Consider the following 18,158-nt stretch of genomic DNA (forward strand, 5'->3'; position numbering starts at 1 on the left):
CCATTTTGAGATCATGGCTGATCATCTACTATCAATACCCAGTTCCTGCCTTGTCCCCGTATCCCTTGATTCCCCTATCCATAAGATACCTATCTAGCTCCTTCTTGAAAGCATCCAGAGAATTGGCCTCCACTGCCTTCCGAGGCAGTGCATTCCAGACCCCCACAACTCTCTGGGAGAAGAAGTTTTTCCTTAACTCTGTCCTAAATGACCTACCCCTTATTCTCAAACCATGCCCTCTGGTACTGGACTCTCCCAGCATCTGGAACATATTTCCTGCCTCTATCTTGTCCAATCCCTTAATAATCTTATATGTTTCAATCAGATCCCCTCTCAATCTCCTTAATTCCAGCGTGTACAAGCCCAGTCTCTCTAACCTCTCTGCGTGAGACAGTCCAGACATCCCAGGAATTAACCTCGTGAATCTACGCTGCACTTCCTCTACAGCCAGGATGTCCTTCCTTAACCCTGGAGACCAAAACTGTACACAATACTCCAGGTGTGGTCTCACCAGGGCTCTGTACAAATGCAAGAGGATTTCCTTGCTCTTGTACTCAATTCCCTTTGTAATAAAGGCCAACATTCCATTAGCCTTCTTCACTGCCTACTGCAATTGCTCATTCACCTTCAGTGACTGATGAACAAGGACTCCTAGATCTCTTTGTATTTCTCCCTTACCTAACTCTACACCATTCAGATAATAATCTGCTTTCCTGTTCTTACTCCCAAAGTGGATAACCTCACACTTATTCACATTAAACGTCATCTGCCAAGTATCTGCCCACTCACCCAGCCTATCCAAGTCACCCTGAATTCTCCTAACATCCTCATCACATGTCACACTGCCACCCAGCTTAGTATCATCAGCAAATTTGCTGATGTTATTCTCAATGCCTTCATCTAAATCATTGACGTAAATTGTAAACAGCAGTGGTCCCAATACCGAGCCCTGTGGCACCCCACTAGTCACCACCTGCCATTCCGAGAAACACCCATTCACCGCTACCCTTTGCTTTCTATCTGCCAATCAGTTTTCTATCCATGTCAATGTCTTCCCCCCCGATGCCCTGAGCTTTGATTTTACCCACCAATCTCCTATGTGGGACCTTATCAAATGCCTTCTGAAAATCGAGGTACACTACATCCACTGGATCACCCCCGTCTAACTTCCTGGTTACATCCTCGAAAAACTCCAACAGATTAGTCAAGCATGATTTACCCTTGGTAAATCCATGCTGGCTCGGCCCAATCCTATCACTGCTATCTAGATATGCCACTATTTCATCCTTAATAATGGACTCTAGCATCTTCCCCACCACCGATGTCAGGCTGACAGGTCGATAGTTCTCTGTTTTCTCCCTCCCTCCTTTCTTAAAAAGTGGGATAACATTAGCCTTTCTCCAATCCTCAGGAACTGATCCTGAATCTAAGGAACATTGGAAAATGATTACCAATGCATCTGCAATTTCCAGGGCCACCTCCTTTAGTACCCTAGGATGCAGACCATCTGGACCTGGGGATTTGTCAGCCTTCAGTCCCATCAGTCTTCTCATCACCATTTCCTTCCTAATAGATAGATAGATAGATACTTTATTCATCCCCATGGGGAAATTCAACATTTTTTCCAATGTCCCATACACTTATTGTAGCAAAACTAATTACATACAATACTTAACACAGTAAAAAAATATGATATGCATCTAAATCACTATCTCAAAAAGCATTAATAATAGCATTTAAAAAGTTCTTAAGTAGTTTACTTAAATACATTGAGTCCTAATCCCGGCACTTTAACATATTTTACTCCTGGCGGTTGAATTGTAAAGCCGAATGGCATTGGGGAGTATTGATCTCTTCATCCTGTCTGAGGAGCATTGCATCGATAGCAACCTGTCGCTGAAACTGCTTCTCTGTCTCTGGATGGTGCTATGTAGAGGATGTTCAGGGTTTTCCATAATTGACCGTAGCCTACTCAGCGCCCTTCGCTCTGCTACTGATGTTATACTCTCCAGTACTTTGCCCACGACAGAGCCCGCCTTCCTTACCAGCTTATTAAGACGTGAGGCGTCCCTCTTCTTAATGCTGCCTCCCCAACACGCCACCACAAAGAAGAGGGCGCTCTCCACAACTGACCTATAGAACATCTTCAGCATCTCACTACAAACATTGAATGACGCCAACCTTCTAAGGAAGTACAGTCGACTCTGTGCCTTCCTGCACAAGGCATCTGTGTTGGCAGTCCAGTCTAGCTTCTCGTCTAACTGTACTCCCAGATACTTGTAGGTCTTAACCTGCTCCACACATTCTCCATTAATGATCACTGGCTCCATATGAGGCCTAGATCTCCTAAAGTCCGCCACCATCTCCTTGGTCTTGGTGATATTGAGACGCAGGTAGTTTGAGTTGCACCATATCACAAAGTCCTGTATCAGTTTCCTATACTCTTCCTCCTGTCCATTCCTGACACACCCCACTATGGCCGTGTCATCAGCGAACTGTTTCATGTCAATCTGTTTCATTTCCTCTGTTACCCTATGTCCTTGGCCCATCCATACATCTGGGAGATTGCTTGTGTCTTCCTTAGTGAAAACAGATCTAAAGTACTCAGTAAATTCTTCTGCCATTTCTCTGTTTCCCATAACAATTTCACCCAATTCATTCTTCAAGGGCCCAACATTGTTCTTAACTACCTTCTTTCTCTTCACATACCTTTTTAAAAAAAAAAGCTTTTGCTATCTTCCTTTATATTCCTGGCTAGCTTGCGTTCGTACCTCATTTTTTCTCCCCGTATTGCCTTTTTAGTTAAGTTCTGTTGTTCCTTAAAAACTTCCCAATCATCTGTCCTCCCACTCACCTTAGCTCTGTCATACTTCCTTTTTTTTAATGCTATGCAATCTCTGACTTCCTTTGTCAACCACTGTGGCCCCTTTCCCCCCTTTGAATCCTTCCTTCTCTGGGGGATGAACTGATTTTGCACCTTGTGCATTATTCCCAAGAATACCTGCCATTGCTGTTCCACTGTCTTTTCTGCTAGGCTATCCATCCAGTCAACTTTGGCCAGCTCCTCCCTCATGGCTCCATAGTTTCCCCTGTTCAACTGCAACACTGACACCTCCGAGCTGCCCTTATCCTTCTCAAATTGCAGATAAAAACTTATCATATTATGATCACTACCTCCTAATGGCTCCTTTACTGCAAGATTGCTTATCAAATCCTGTTCATTACATAACACTAAATCCAGAATAGTCTTGTCCCTGGTCGGCTCTCGTACAAGCTGTTCCAAGAATGCATCCCGTAGACACTCTACAAACTCCCTATCCTGTGGTCCAGCACCAACCTGATTCTCCCAGTTCACCTGCCTGTTGAAATCCCCCATAACTACTGCGACATTACCTTTGCCACATGCCAATGTGAACTCCCTATTCAACTTGCACCCAATATCCATGCTACTGTTTGGTGGCCTGTAGACAACACCCATTTGGGTCCTTTTGCCCTTACTGTTCCTCAGTTCTATCCACACAGACTCTACTTCTCCTGACCCTATGTCCCCCCTTGCAAAGGACTGAATCTCATTCCTCACCAACAGGGCCACCCCACCCCCTCTGCCCACATTTCTGTCCCTACAATAGCACGTATACCCTTGTACATTCATTTCCCAGGTCTGATCTCCCTGCAGCCATGTCTCCGTTATCCCAACAACATCATGGTTACCCATTGGCACCTGGGCTTCAAACTCATCCGCCTTATTTCTGACACCGTGCATTCAGATATAGAATTTTTAGCCCATTTCTCCTCTCTCTGTTTGAATCGCTGCCTATTGTGCTTAACCCAGCTCCCCGAACTCCCATCGGGCTATATGCCCCTAGAATTTTGTTGTCCTTCCTAAATTTACTTATTCTTTCAACACATTTAACTCCATGTTCCGTCAGACCATCCCTCTGTACATGTGTCCTCCTTATCACTTGTTCTGCCTCACCTTTCTCTACTACATACTTAATATTCCGGAACCGTGTAGTCCCCACCTGTCCTTTATTCTTCCTCTCGCTATCCTCTCTCACATTCTGGATTCCCGCCCCCTGCAAATTTAGTTTAGACCCCCCCCCCCCCCCCCCCCAAGAAGCACTAGCAAACTTCCCTGCAAGAATGTTAGTACCGCTCCAGTTCAGGTGTAAACCGTCCCGTCGGAACAGATCCCACCTTCCCTGGAACAAAGCCCAATTATTTACAAGCCTGAAGCCCTCCCTCCTGCACCATCCTCTCAGCCACGTATTAATCTTTATAATCTTTCTGTTCCTTGCCTCACTCGCACGTGGCACAGGTAGCAATCCTGAGATTGTTACCCTGGAGGTCCTGCTCTTCAGCTTCGCACCTAACTCCCTGAACTCCCTACGCAGGACCCCCTCACTCATCCTACCCACGTCATTGGTCCCTACATGGACCACAACATCTGGATTCTTGCCCTCCCTCTCGAGAATAACCTGCACCCGATCTGAGATGTCTTGGGCCCCGGCACCAGGGAAGCAACATACCATCCGAGACTCCCGATCTTCCCCACAAAATCTCCTATCTGCCCCCCTGACTATAGAATCCCCTATCAATACCACTCTCTTCTCTTCCCTCCTCCCCTTCCTAGTCGAGGGTCCAACCTCAGTGCCAGAGACAGGACCACTGCAGCTTGTTCCTGGTAGGTCATTCCCACCAACAGTATCCAAAACGGTATACTTATTTTTGATGGGAACGGCCATAGGGGTGCTCTTCTCTCCCTGTCTGTTCCCCCTGCCTCTCTTGACTGTCACCCATTTGCCTACCTCCTGTCTTTTCGGTGTGACTACCTCCCAATAACTCTTATCTATCTCTGCCTCTGCCTCCCAAATGATCCGTAGTTCATCCAGCTCCTGCTCCAATTCCCTAACTCGGTCTGATAGGAGCTGCAGCTGGATGCACCTATTGCAGGTGTGGTCATCAGGGACAACTGTGTTGACCCTGACCTCCCACATACTGCATACGGAGTACACCACTGCTCTAACCATCTCCCCCATTACCTGATCCCAGATTAGTCAGAATAAATGAAAAGCACGTACTCAGGCTCACTGATTTCTTCTTGCCGAAGTCCTCTTGTGCCGAAGCCCGCTGAGCCAAAGCCCAGCACTCTGCTCCTGCGCACTCCACTGCCCGCTCCTGAAAGTGGGCCGCTTTTTAAAGCCCGCGCAACTTTACCTTCATCCTCAGGTACTCTCCAGGTAGGTCCAAGGGTCTCGGCCTACCTACAACGGCTGATCCTCCGATCTCCAGTCGTCTTTCGATCACGAGCACTCTAAACTCCCACTCCGCTGCCCGCACCAACTGGTTTTCATGGCACTTTTTAACCTAGATTGTAAACTTTATGTTGAGAATTATTTGTATTGCTTATGTTGGTTTTAAAAACTCCAATGATCGTAAGATAAAGAAATTGAATTTCAAGCTCTGTGTACGAATTGGCAAGATGCACATAAAATGAAACCTGACTTTCAATGGGAACTAAATTTTGATTTTCCTTTTCCATATTTTGACCTTGCTTTCCTGTCACCACTCCCAAACTCCCAACTGAAGCAAATCAATGAACTACAGATCCAGTTTAACACTGTGTCACAGTCGGAAAACGATTTACTGGAGAACAATAGAAAGCTACGAGAAATGCTTGATCGCTTAAAGGAGGAAGTGCGAGATGGAAGAAGCAAAGCAGAACGAGCACAGCAGGAAGCTGAGAAGTAATTGCGTCTTTTTCAGTTAGAATAATTTTAGTAGCAGCATTTTAGCTGTTCCGCTTGATAAGTTCCCCATTTCTTTGTAGTAAATGTGGAACTCAAGAATCTGGGTAATCTTAGTTCATGCCAGAAATTTTGTTCTGGCTGTGTCTGAAAACAGAAAATAATTACTTTACTGCTACCATTCACTCAGTTATTGTCCCACGTTACATTAAGTTGGATTAGAACTGTTTAATTATTGTGATTTCTAAGTTATTCTTACTTTTAGGATGATTTTGGAAGGATTAATATTTGCCAATAGGAGTAGGACTACATCTTAATTATTCTGAATCTTCTAATTCTTTGGAATGTTATTGTAGACAGAATAGACTATAGGAAACAGGAGCAGAATTAGGCTATTTGGCCCAATGAATCTGTTTCACCATTCCATCAAGGCAGATTTATTATTCCTCTCAATCTCATCCTCTTGCTTCTCCCTGTAACCTTTGATACACTTACGGTACTAATCAAGAAAATAACAATGTCAACTTTAAATATACCCAATTATTTGGCTTCCACATCTGTCTGTGGATATGAATTCCACAGATTCACCAACCTCTGGCTAAAGAAATTCCTCCTCATCTCTGTTCTAAAGGGACATCCTTGTATTCTCAGGCTTTGCCCTCTGGTTCTAGATTCACCCACTATAGGAAAGATCCACTTCACATCCAAGAGGCCTTTCAATATTTGGTCGATTTCATTGAGATCCCCCTTATTCTTCTAACTCCTGTGAATATAGGCTCATCAAACACTCCTTGTACATTAACCCTTTGATTTGCAGGATTATTCTTGTTAACTTTGTTATTTCCTGCCCATATTATCTCCTCATTCTAACTCTCATAGTAACTTACACAATGCATAGATAAAGCATTTCGAATAGGATAGCAATAAGATCAGTTCTCTAATACAGTTGATGTTCTTCAAAGATTGATTTTGCAAATTTTGCTTGAGAATCCCCAAGACTGCTGGGTCACCTGTCTTCTGTTTTGCAGACTGGTGGATGACAGGCATGCTGAGTGGTTGGAAGAGAGGCATAAGCTGCAGAGTCGGAATGCAGAACTGGAGGAGAAGTACTGCCAGGCCAAAGAACGACTGCAGCGTGCAGCTGTAGCTCAGAAGAAGGTCTCCTCCTTTAATTTACTGAGACTAGTTCATTGCAATCTAACTTGCCATTAGAAATTCTGTCTTCTCTGCTTCTGTTTTGACAGAGGAAAACATTGAATGAAAGTAAGCAGAAACGGTTACAGGAAAAGGTACAACTGCTGGAAGCAAAAAAAGAAGAGCTAGAAATTGAGAATCGCACATATAAGTGAGTGGGAATCTATTATTACTGTCATTTAATTCCACGTAGTTCCTCTGAGAGGAATGCGGCAACTCACTCAGCATACCAAACCTGCTCCAACGTTCTTGTCTGATGTGCACCTTAGCTCCACAGTTTTCTGATATTCTTACTCATCAAAAATCTTGTTGCCTAACTCCTGATTTTAGTATAAAAAAGTCTATAAAACTCCACTTTTCCCAATATGTTCAGGGTGGTGGGAGGGGAAGAATTCATTAATTCAGAAACCAATTGTGAGAAGTACAGTACTGTGCAGAAGTTTTAGGCACCCTAGAATTCTTTTTATTGTAAAGCTTTTTTTTAGAATTTTATTGTTTGACCTCTGCATTAGTGTCAGTAGAAAAGAGCAAATTTTAGATGTCCAAACAATCATTTCTCAAAACATTTAATATTATAGAGATTTTTTTTGTATTTTGTTAAAAAGTGTAGCACATAGTAGCACAAGTAGTAGATCACTTTTCAAATAAAAACTTGATTGCTTTGTAGGTATATAACCTAGTGCACAATTAAGCAAAGATAAAAAGGTGCTAATGATCAATGACGCAATGAGTTGAATGAACTAAACTGATTAACTGAAACAGAAACGGCTGTAGAAGGAATCAAACTGGGAAACAACCAAGCCAAAAGGCGGGAGTTTGGCAGATGTAACAGTTTAACCTTCAAACCATCAATTCTTACACCAAGCCAAAACTGAGCATAGTAGTAAGTCATCCTGCATCTGCGAGGTCTCTCCCAAACAGAAATTTTGTGGCATACAGGAGTTTCAAGACGTGCTGTCCAAGCTGTTCTGAAGAAGCACTAATAAACTACTTCAGAGGAACTGAATGGCCATGAAAACTGAGTGCAGAAGATGAGATATGCAGGTGCATCAAACTGACACTCCTGCTAAATCAGAAGTCCAGCTTTGCTATCAGCTCTGAGCTGACAGAAACCACTGAAATCCAAGTGCACCCCTCAACAGTTTGGAGACTTTTCTTGGCGGAAGTGGTAATCATGGAAGAGTTGCTGTTAAAAAGCTATTCTTGAACTTGGAGTGCTGAACAATAGCAGCAAGTGCTCCAGACTAATGAGTCAAAATTTAAAATGTCGTGGAAGAGATGAAGAATGCTACTTGGATGAATGTCTGCAGAAAGCAGTGAAGCGCAGCATAATTTCCCTGCAGATTTGGGGCTGCATATCTGCAAATGAAGTTGGTGATCTGGTCAGAGTTAATGGAATTCTCAATGGTGAGAAGTACAAGCATGATGGATGTGAATCTGCAATACCATCAGAGAGGCATCTGATGGGTTCGAACTTCATTCTGCAGGAGAACAGTGACCCCCGAACACACAGCCAAGGTTATGAAGAACTAACTTTAGCGAAAAGAACAAGGAGTTCTGCAACAGATGTTATGGCCTCCACCGAGCCTTGATCATGACATTATTGAGGCCGTCTGGGATTACCTTGAGAGACAGAAGCAAGCAGGACAGCCAAAATCTTCAGAAGAACTGTGGAAAGTTCTCCAAGATGCTTGGAATAACCTACGAGCCAATTTTTCTATAAAACTGCACAACAGTGTAGCTAAGAAAATTGATGCAGTTTTAAAGGCAATGGGTAGTTACACCAAATTTTGATTTGATTAAATTTTTTAATGTTTTAGTGAATAATCTCCCAAATTCAAAATATAAGTATGATAATTAATCTGATTGAAGCATTCAAATTCTTGAGAACTTGTTGGGATAGATGCTTTTTGCCCTGGCTGAATGATCCAGAATGAAGTTTCTTTGACTCTGGCTAAGGAACTTATTATTTAGGATTAAAAGGGGGGGAAGTGGAAATCCTCACCCAAATGAGGACCTTTGAGGTTGTAGATCTTTGGAATTCTCTACTCAAAGCACCTAAATGAATGTCCAGACCATATGTATAGTTCAAAGGTAAGTCAGAAATTTTATGGAATCCAGGACTGGATGGATAAGTTAAGAATATGAAACTGATGTAGAATATAGACCACAATCTCATCAATCTGGCAGAGCAGGCTTGAGACAACCTATCCAAACCTGCTTTTATGTTGTATAAAAGAACCTGGCTCAGGTCCTCCCTGCATGCCTCAATAATCATAAAGTATCAGTGGAATAAATAATGCTCAGAAGTTTAAAATAATATAATATCCATCAGAATAACTGCTAAATTTCATAATTCCATGTAACCATAGCAAGTCACAGTACTGACAGTATAATGTAAGTATGAAAGAAGCGCAAGAGGCAGTAATTTGTTTGATGTAACTATTGAATGATTGTGGTGTTTATGATGGTCATTACATTAGTGGTGTTTAAGAGACTGTTCAAGACATGAATATGGAGGGATATGGATTACAAACAGGCAGAAGAGATTTAGTTTAATTCACTATTAATTTTGGCATAGATGTTGTGGGCTTATGGGCCTGTTCCTGTGTTGTGCTGATCTGTGTTATATGTAACTTGTGAATTGTCTCTTTTTCTAGGCAAAATGTTCCCTATGAAAATCATACTAGACTTCAGAAGAGGTTAAAAGATTTACAGCGACGACACAATGAATTCCGAAGTCTCATTTTGGGAGCAAACTTTTCATCTAATAGTCGGGGCAATTCGGTCAATTTTCTACCACCTACCTTGATGCAAAGCAATGACACAACCTTCGGAAACATTCAGGTACTAAAATTTAGTGAAATCAATAAATGCTTTTAATCCACTGAAAATTTTATGTTGTGGTTTTGTTCAATTCCAAATATGAGCCCTTTCAATATGGATCTAAAGGGGACAGACTACTTCAGAAATCATGTAAAGCTAGAAATATTGAAGGTCCAAAGAAACTTAGAGTTCAAGTTTATTGTTCAACCATATTGTTAAAATATGGTGGACTGTTCTGAGAATAATTTAAAAAGATAAATGGAATGGGGGGGATTATATCTGGAACACTAAAATGTTAGAAGTAGACATGGAACACTGACTAGCTTAGGAAGGATACACTAGGCTTGGAATGAGTAAAATGTCAAATTACCAGAAATATGTGGACTTCAAGTTAAATCACAGGAGAATCTACAAAAGGCAGAGTTGAATTTTTGAAATTTAGATGGTTAAGTGATAATTAAGTCAATGTTTCCAAGATGTTGAGAGAAAGGAAGAAGAGAAACTATTTTACTGTAACTTAAGAGATGTATTCCAAGAATTAAACCCAGCTTTCTCTGTAGTTTTCTGCAGAAGGCAGCAGAAGTTTAAAAATATCTTCAAGTGTTTTGTAATGTTTGTTCAGTTGTGAAATTTAAGTATGAGGTTAATTTTTATAAAAGATACGAAGGTAGCATTTGGAGTTCTTAATGGAATTACACTACAAGTCATATTTGTTATTTAGTTCTTAAGCTGCTCCACCATTCAATAATAGTCACAATTTACTGTAGGTGTTATTCCTCAGTTGTGAAGTGTCTGTATTTGTGAGGTATGCACTATAAATGCAAATATTCCTTTAGCAGCAACTGGAACTAAAGGGCATTGAACAGAATTGGAGTATTCAGCTCCTTACACCTTCTTTGTCATACAGTAAAATCACAGCTTATTGTTTAAGTCAGCCACTTTCCTATTCAAAGCCCATATCTCTCAATTCTTCTAATTTGTATCCAAAAATCTAACACTGTATTGATCCTCTCTCCAGAATTCCAAAGTTTCTCTCTGGATTAAGATGTTTGTCTTCATCTTGGTACTGAATGGCTAAGCTATTTTATTGAGACTGTGACCCCTACATCCCACTGGAGAAATACTATTCTTGCATGTAGCTTATCAAGCTCCATAAGAATTTTGGAATTTGTAATTTAGTACCTGCATATACACTGTGTATTTGTGAACAGAGGCACCCATGTCCCACTGAAACACCAACATCTTTTAGTGCTCCACTCCTCTATTTTTCCTCAGTATATTCCACCTGTCATCTGCTCAGTTTATTCACTTAGACAGTTTATATTCCTTGAAGCTGTTTACATCCCCCTCACAAGCCACAGTGCCACCCAGCTTTGTATCTTCAGCATGTTTTGAATTATTTACAATTAACACATGTAATCATTGATACAGATTGCAAACAGCTGGACCATCATCATGACTCCTAGGCACACTCCATTACTCACATCTTCCCTCTCTTCTTCCCTGCCTGACAATGTTACCGATTCATTTCTATTGTTTTCTGTCCGTGCTCATGTATTACCCCATCGCCTTTAAAAAAAAAATTTTGTTTAACAATCTCCTCTTCAACACATCAATAAAGGCTTTATTGATGTCCATTTCCACTGGTTCCACTTACCACAACTTCAAAAAAACCTCTGACCTTAAATATGATTTTCTTTTCTAAATCCACGTTAACTCTTCCCACTCCTGTTACTTTCTAAGTGTCATGTTACCATTTACTTCACAGTAACCATATATAACCATATAACAATTACAGCACGGAAACGGGCCATCTCGGTCCTTCTAGTCCGTGCAAAACGCTTACTCTCACCTAATCCCACTGACCCGCACTCAGCCCATAACCCTCCATTCCTTTCCTGTCCATATACCTATCCAATTTTGCTTTAAATGACAATACCAAACCTGCCTCTACCACTTCTACTGGAAGCTCATTCCACACAGTAAAGACTATTTCTTCCACAATTATTGATGTCAGGCTTCCTTATCACTCTGTAGTTGCTTGTTTTATTTTTCCCTCCTTTCTTACACAGTGGAATAATGTTTGCTACCTTCCAATCTCCAGGAACAATTTTAGATTATATAACTCTTTGGATGATGGTAACCTGTACAACCAGTGTCTCTATCTCAGTGTCAGTGTCTCTTCTCTCAAAATCCTGAGATGCAAGCTTCATGTCCTGGGCATTTATTGGATTTCAGACTAATCACTAATTTTGCCAGTTCTACAAGAGTACTTTGTGGTTGTTCAGTGTGATCGTAGTATTCCCACTGCACACTCTCCTCTTATTGATTCTTAATAATTTAAATAAATTATTTTAATAACTTAACAAAAATATAAAATCAGTTAACCTAAAATTAATTTTCAACATTATAATGGTGTTAAGGCTTCAGAAAATTCTTCATTGGCTGTAAAACACTTTCAGATAATGTAAAATGATATGAAATACACTATAATAGAGTTTAAGTCCTTGAATAGCAGATGATCTTTAAGTCAGTGTAACTGGATGAGGGTGCCAGTTGTTAAAAGACCTGAAACCCTCAATGACCCCAGGTTATATCACTGATGATGTGTTCAGAACATCGTGAGATGTATTCTAAAAATCACTTAACTTTGCACCAACTCCCTTTGTGCCCTTGTGAACCAGGATCTGTTGAACCCAACCGTAAACATTAAGATGACTATTAGTAAAATGGGCATCCCAGAAAGGTCCTTGGTTGTCAGTTTGGCATTTTGATTGCTTTGAGGTAGAAATATGAATGAAAGAGTAATTTTTCAGTACTGATTTTAATTAGATTATCATTTAGATTATTATATAGTGCATAATTTTTAAAAAGCTTGAAAAAAACTATCTTTGGAAAATATTAACTGCTTCTTTTAAACATTGATTACCCTTTAAAAATGTTGTGGCCTTTCTTCAATATTAAGGAAGAGCAGCATCAAAAGGAGCTGAGTTTGATTCGCAGGCGGCTGGAAGAACTCGAGACCAATCAAAAGCAGCAGTTGCATGAACTTGGAGCTCTTGATTGACAGATTTTTGAATAAGGCATTTCAGTCATAAAAGACAAATAACAGTTATTTGGTGCTATTTATTGTACAACTGTGATTTAAATATTATATGTATTGAGAAGTCTATGTAAAATTGGTTTACATGACACAATACACATATGACACATATGTCTTTGCATATAATTTATTGTGCCTTGAGAAGAGTTGTGATTTGATAGTGTGGACAGGATAATTTGTTATTCAGCTAATACCTTTCAAATCTGTAGACATTTTCCGTTAGAATGATTTCATGAGAAAACCATCTTGCTGTCTTCAGGTGATTTCTGCATTTATACATTCAAAAAATTGACCAAGTATTGACCTTGGAGTCTAATGGTATATGCTTTGAAATTTTCTAATTTGTTGTATGAAAGTTCAGAAAAGATGCTTGATCAGTCAGGGCATCAAAGGGTATGGTGAGAAGGCAGCTGTATGGGATTGAGTGGGATCGGCCATGATGGAATGGCAGAGCAGACTTGATGGGCTGAGTGGCCTAATTCTGCTCTATGTCATATGATCTTATGGACAACTAGGTGTTCCTCTGTAGTCTGGAGTTTTGGTTCCTTAATCTAGACGTGTCATCCAGTTCTGAGAATGGTGACACAACTTACTTCCAAGTTCTGGCATCTATATCCAGATACTTGAGTGCAAGAATAATCTGACTTTATCAATTACTTAACTGTTTTTGGATGTTTCCAGTAGGAAATATGTCCTTAAATAATCTGTTATTGGCCTGGCTATTTTTCGATGGTAAAAGTATCACCACTCAATGCCAATCACTAACTTTTGGAAGTGCTTCACACAAAAGTCATTGATAACAGAATGTATAGAGTTAAAGAGTAGATCCACCAACATTTGACTGAAGAGTGAAATGGACTGCGGAAGGACAGATAGCCTTCTGTTCATAAACTTCCTTTGCTGTGGTTTATTAATGCCTTGATCAAAGCTGACGGAATGCCTAACATAAAATATCAATCTGCTTCCTCTTTAAAGTTATGGTCAATTTATTTCCTAGATTTTGTTCCCTTTACAAAAATGTATTATAGGCAATTTATCTAACACAGAGGTTTTCAGCTCTAAAATCAGGAGGGTTGCAATAGCTGGAAGAGTTAAGAGGACAAAATAAGGGTGAACTAGAGTAACAGATGTTAATCACCCGGGCTTATGTGAGCTGCAGGGAAAATGAAACCACGTTTCAGAAGTTGTGCTTTCACACCCTTTCACAATGAAATGTCAACAGCAATGATGCAAAAACAGAAAACTGTGCCAATATCAGTAAGCTGGTGCTGGAGCAGGAGGTTCAAGCCTACAATGTAAATCCAACATCTTTATAAGGTTAAAAATTTATAGAGTTTATTCAAAAGAACATAACATTTATTTTGAGTTATATAGATTTAAGCATTGTAATGTTCTTGTGCTTTAATTTTTTCATAGCCATTGAACTGAGTGTCCTGCTACTAACGGCATTAGTTTGATTTGAAGCACATACCCAGATCTGTGATGCATTCAGTTTGTATTGGTCCATATTATAGAAAGCCCTTGCTAAGATCAGTCGAGTCAACAAATATTTGAGTTATTGACTGTTTATTTTGTTTATAGTTAATTGTTACACATCTGTCAAAGCATGGCTAATTTATAATAAACTCCATTAAGCTATTTGACATTTTTGAAATGGTTTTTCTTTGGTCATTAAGTGATTACTTATGAACTGATGGTTTTTATGTGATTTCTTTTTTATTAATGTGATTAAAAGTACAATGGTTTTTCAAAGTTTTTATTGATCACATACCAAATAAACATTTTGCTGATTCGTTCTGTGTACATGCGTGAATATGCCTTCTAAATGGTGATCACATCCAGTTACAAATCTCACTAAGCCATTTTCTAACTGAAGTTGTTTGGACATTGCAAGAAAGTGGATGAATGAACGTTGCAAAGAGCAGGCCAGGAAGCATCTATAGAAAAAAATGCAGTCGATGTTTTGGCCCAAAATGTCGACTGTACTTTTCCATAGATGCTACCTGCCCTGCTGAGTTCCTCCAGTGTTTTGTGTGTGTTGCTCACCTTTAAACTCTTGGAATTTTATCTCCATTTAATGATAAAACAGCTGTTGACAGACTTGGTGGCAGCATAACTGACTAAGTTTGAATAATTTTTAGTTTAGTTGCTAAGTCTTTTGCTTGCAAGACAAAATATCTCCCTGATTTACTCTAACTGGGTGTCTTCAATCAGCATGGACAACAAAAGGCCTACATTTTGCCCTGTAGCCATACAGTTGCAAGAAAAAGTTTGTGAACCCTTTGCAATTACCTGGTTTTCTGCATTAATTACTCAAAATGTGGTCAGATTTTCATCCAAGTCACAATAATAGACAAACACAGTCCGCCTAAGCTAATAACACACAAACAAATGTACTTGTTAATACTGAGTACGCCATTTAAACAATCAGGTTCAAAAAAGTTTGTGTAACTCTGGGGTAATGCCTTCTGCAAAAGCTATTTGGAGTCAGGTGTTCCAATCAATGAGATGAGATTGGAGGTGTGGATTGTACAGGTGCCCTGTCCTATTAAAAAAAAGACACAAAGTCAGATTACTGACAGCCTGCTCTTCTCATGAGTACCATGTCTTGATCAAAACAACTTCTCAGAGGACTGTAGAAGAATTGTAGAGATGCATGAAGTGGGAAAAGGCTCTGAAAGCATTTCTAAAGACCTGAGTGTTCTTCAGTCCACAGTAGAGAAATTGTCTACAAATGGAGGAAATTCAGTATTGTTGCTACTTTCTCTAAGAGTGGGCGTCCTGTAAGGATCACACCAAGAGCACAATGGCAGCGCTGAAGGAGATGAATAAGAACGCAAGGGTAACAGCAAAATACATGCAAAAATGTCTGGAACTTGCAAATATGCAAATATATGAAACAGGTTAGCAATGATATACACAGAAGTGTGGAAATAGGAATCAAAACCAAGCTCTTTCAAAGTCTAGGAGTAAATGAATAGTCTTACGATGGTGCAGAGTTTGGTTCAGTTTAGTTTAGGTCGAGGTAGTTGCTAGTGTACCGTTGGGCGGAGAGAGTGAGAGCAAGAGGTGATGCAGTTGCCATCGAACCTTCTGTTGTCTTCCTGTCCTGTTATGGTCACCGACTATGACCCTGTACGACCATTCTTCAGTGGTAGACCTGTCACTCAGGCATGGGTGGACACACAAACAAGTCCCCACCGGTCGCACCTTCACACACTGTGAGCCACTGATCGATTCTCCCGAATCGATCCTCCAAACCCTCACCTTCACGTAGGTGCACAACGCTCTTTCAGTGTCCTCTGGTGTGTCTTCGCAGACCTGTTTTTTATCATCACTTGCCGGATGTCCATCAGGCCGTCCAACAAACCGGCTCCGTCTTGCTGTCTCTGCAAGAATCTTACAAGCAGGCAAAGAAGGTGTCCTTGGAGCAAAGGTAAACAATCAGCCAAAGTCATAATATTAAATCATGTCTTTCTCTCTGTCATCTGCAGCAAGATGCCTCCCCCCCCCTTCTCTCTCTCATTAGCAGCATAGTTCACAGGGGGGTCAACTCTGGACCCCATCTCAGCCTGGTTTGCACATCACAATATATATAATATCAATAAAAACACTGAACAAGAATGGTGTTCATGGATGGATACCACAGAGGAAACCTTAGCACTCCAAAAAAAAAATATTGCTGCCAATCTCAAGTTAGCAAAAGACCACCTATATGTTCCACAATGCTTCTGGGGCAATATTCTGTGGACAGATGAGACAAAAGTTGAACTTGGCAGAAATGCACACTGCTATGTTTGAAGGAAAAAGGGCACTGTGCACTAACAAAAAAACCTCATTCCACCTGAAGTGTGGTGGAAGGAGCATCATGGTTTGGGGCTGCTTTGCTGCCTCAGGGCCTAGACACTTGCAATCACTGAGGAAACAATGAATTCAAAATTGTATCAAGACATTTTACACAATGTTAGGGTAGTGGTCCATCTCCAGAAGTTTAATAGAAGTTGGATGATGCAACAAGACAATGATCTGAAACACAAAAGTATATCAACAACAGAATGGTTTAAAAAGAAGAAAATTTCTGTTTTGGAATGGCCAAGTCAGAGTGCAGACCCGAAGCCGATTGAGACTCTGTGGCATAACCTGAAGAGGGTTGTTTATGGAAGGTATCTTACAGAAATATTGATAGAACAGTTTTGTTATGAAGGAATGGTCTAAATTCCTCCTTGCCATTTTGTAAGTCTGATCAGCAGCTACAGGAAAGGTTATTGCTGCTAAAGGAGGTTCTATTAATTATTAAATATGAGGGGTGATTGATAAGTTTGTGGCCTAAGGTAGAACGAGTCTATTTTAGAAAACTTAGCACATTTATTTTTCAACATAGTCCCCTACTACATTTACACACTTAGTCCAGCAGTCATGGAGTATACAGATCTTGGACCTCCAGAAAATGTCCACAGCAGGGGTGATTGGTAAGTTTGTTGTCTATGATAGAAGGAGATAAGTTATACAGATCTCGTTACATGCACATGCAGATCAACTCTTTGAGTGACTATGCAGAAAGTTTGAAGTTAATAACTCTACCTACCTTAGGCCACGAACTTATCAATCACCCGTGATGAGTTATTCAAACTTTCTGAATAATCACTCAAAGAGTTGAACTGCATGTGCATGTAACAAGAGCTGTATAACTCATCTCCTTCTACCTTAGGCCACAAACTTCAGTCACCCCTACTGTGGACACTTTCTGGAAGTCCATGATCTGGATGCTCCACGGCCGCTGGACTAAGTGTGTAAATGTAGGAGGCGACTATGTTGAAAAATAAATGTGCTAGGTTTTCTAAAATTGAAAACACCTACTTTAGGGCACGGACTTAACAATCGCCCCTCGTACAAAGGTTGACATTTTTTCCAACCTGGACTCTGAATGATTAAACAATGTGTTCAATAAAGACATGAAAAGTACAATTGTTTGAGTATTATTAGTGTAGGCAGGTTGTGTTTGTCTATTAATTGTGACTTAGATGAAGATCAAATTATATTTTATGAGTAATTAATGCAGAAACCAGGCAATTGCAAAGGATTCACAAACTTTCATGCAACTGTACACTCGGTGGTCATTTTATTAGGTACTTCCTGTATCTACAAATTGACCATTGAGTGTATGTTCATGGTCACCTGCTGCTGTAGCAATCAACCTTAAGGTATGACGTGTTGTGTTTTCAGAGATGCTCTTTTGCATACAACTGTTGTAACGTGGTTATTTAAGTTACTGTTGTCTTCCTGTCAGC

At 40.3% G+C, this 18,158-nt stretch overlaps 1 protein-coding gene across 1 annotated transcript in view; it reads left to right on the top strand.

The window, feature by feature from the left end:
- Positions 1–14,662, top strand: part of cep83 (centrosomal protein 83) — a 73,459-nt gene extending 58,797 nt beyond the window's left edge. The window contains exons 12-16 of the mRNA XM_073066017.1: positions 5,590–5,747; positions 6,776–6,905; positions 6,992–7,092; positions 9,602–9,788; positions 12,733–14,662. Coding sequence (XP_072922118.1) covers positions 5,590–5,747; positions 6,776–6,905; positions 6,992–7,092; positions 9,602–9,788; positions 12,733–12,834 — 678 coding nt within the window. The 3' untranslated portion in view covers positions 12,835–14,662. The remainder of the gene's footprint in view (positions 1–5,589; positions 5,748–6,775; positions 6,906–6,991; positions 7,093–9,601; positions 9,789–12,732) is intronic.
- The last annotated feature ends 3,496 nt before the right edge of the window (positions 14,663–18,158 follow it).

Source organism: Hemitrygon akajei, chromosome 14 (assembly GCF_048418815.1).
Source record: "Hemitrygon akajei chromosome 14, sHemAka1.3, whole genome shotgun sequence".
Classification (NCBI taxonomy): Eukaryota; Metazoa; Chordata; class Chondrichthyes; order Myliobatiformes; family Dasyatidae; genus Hemitrygon; species Hemitrygon akajei.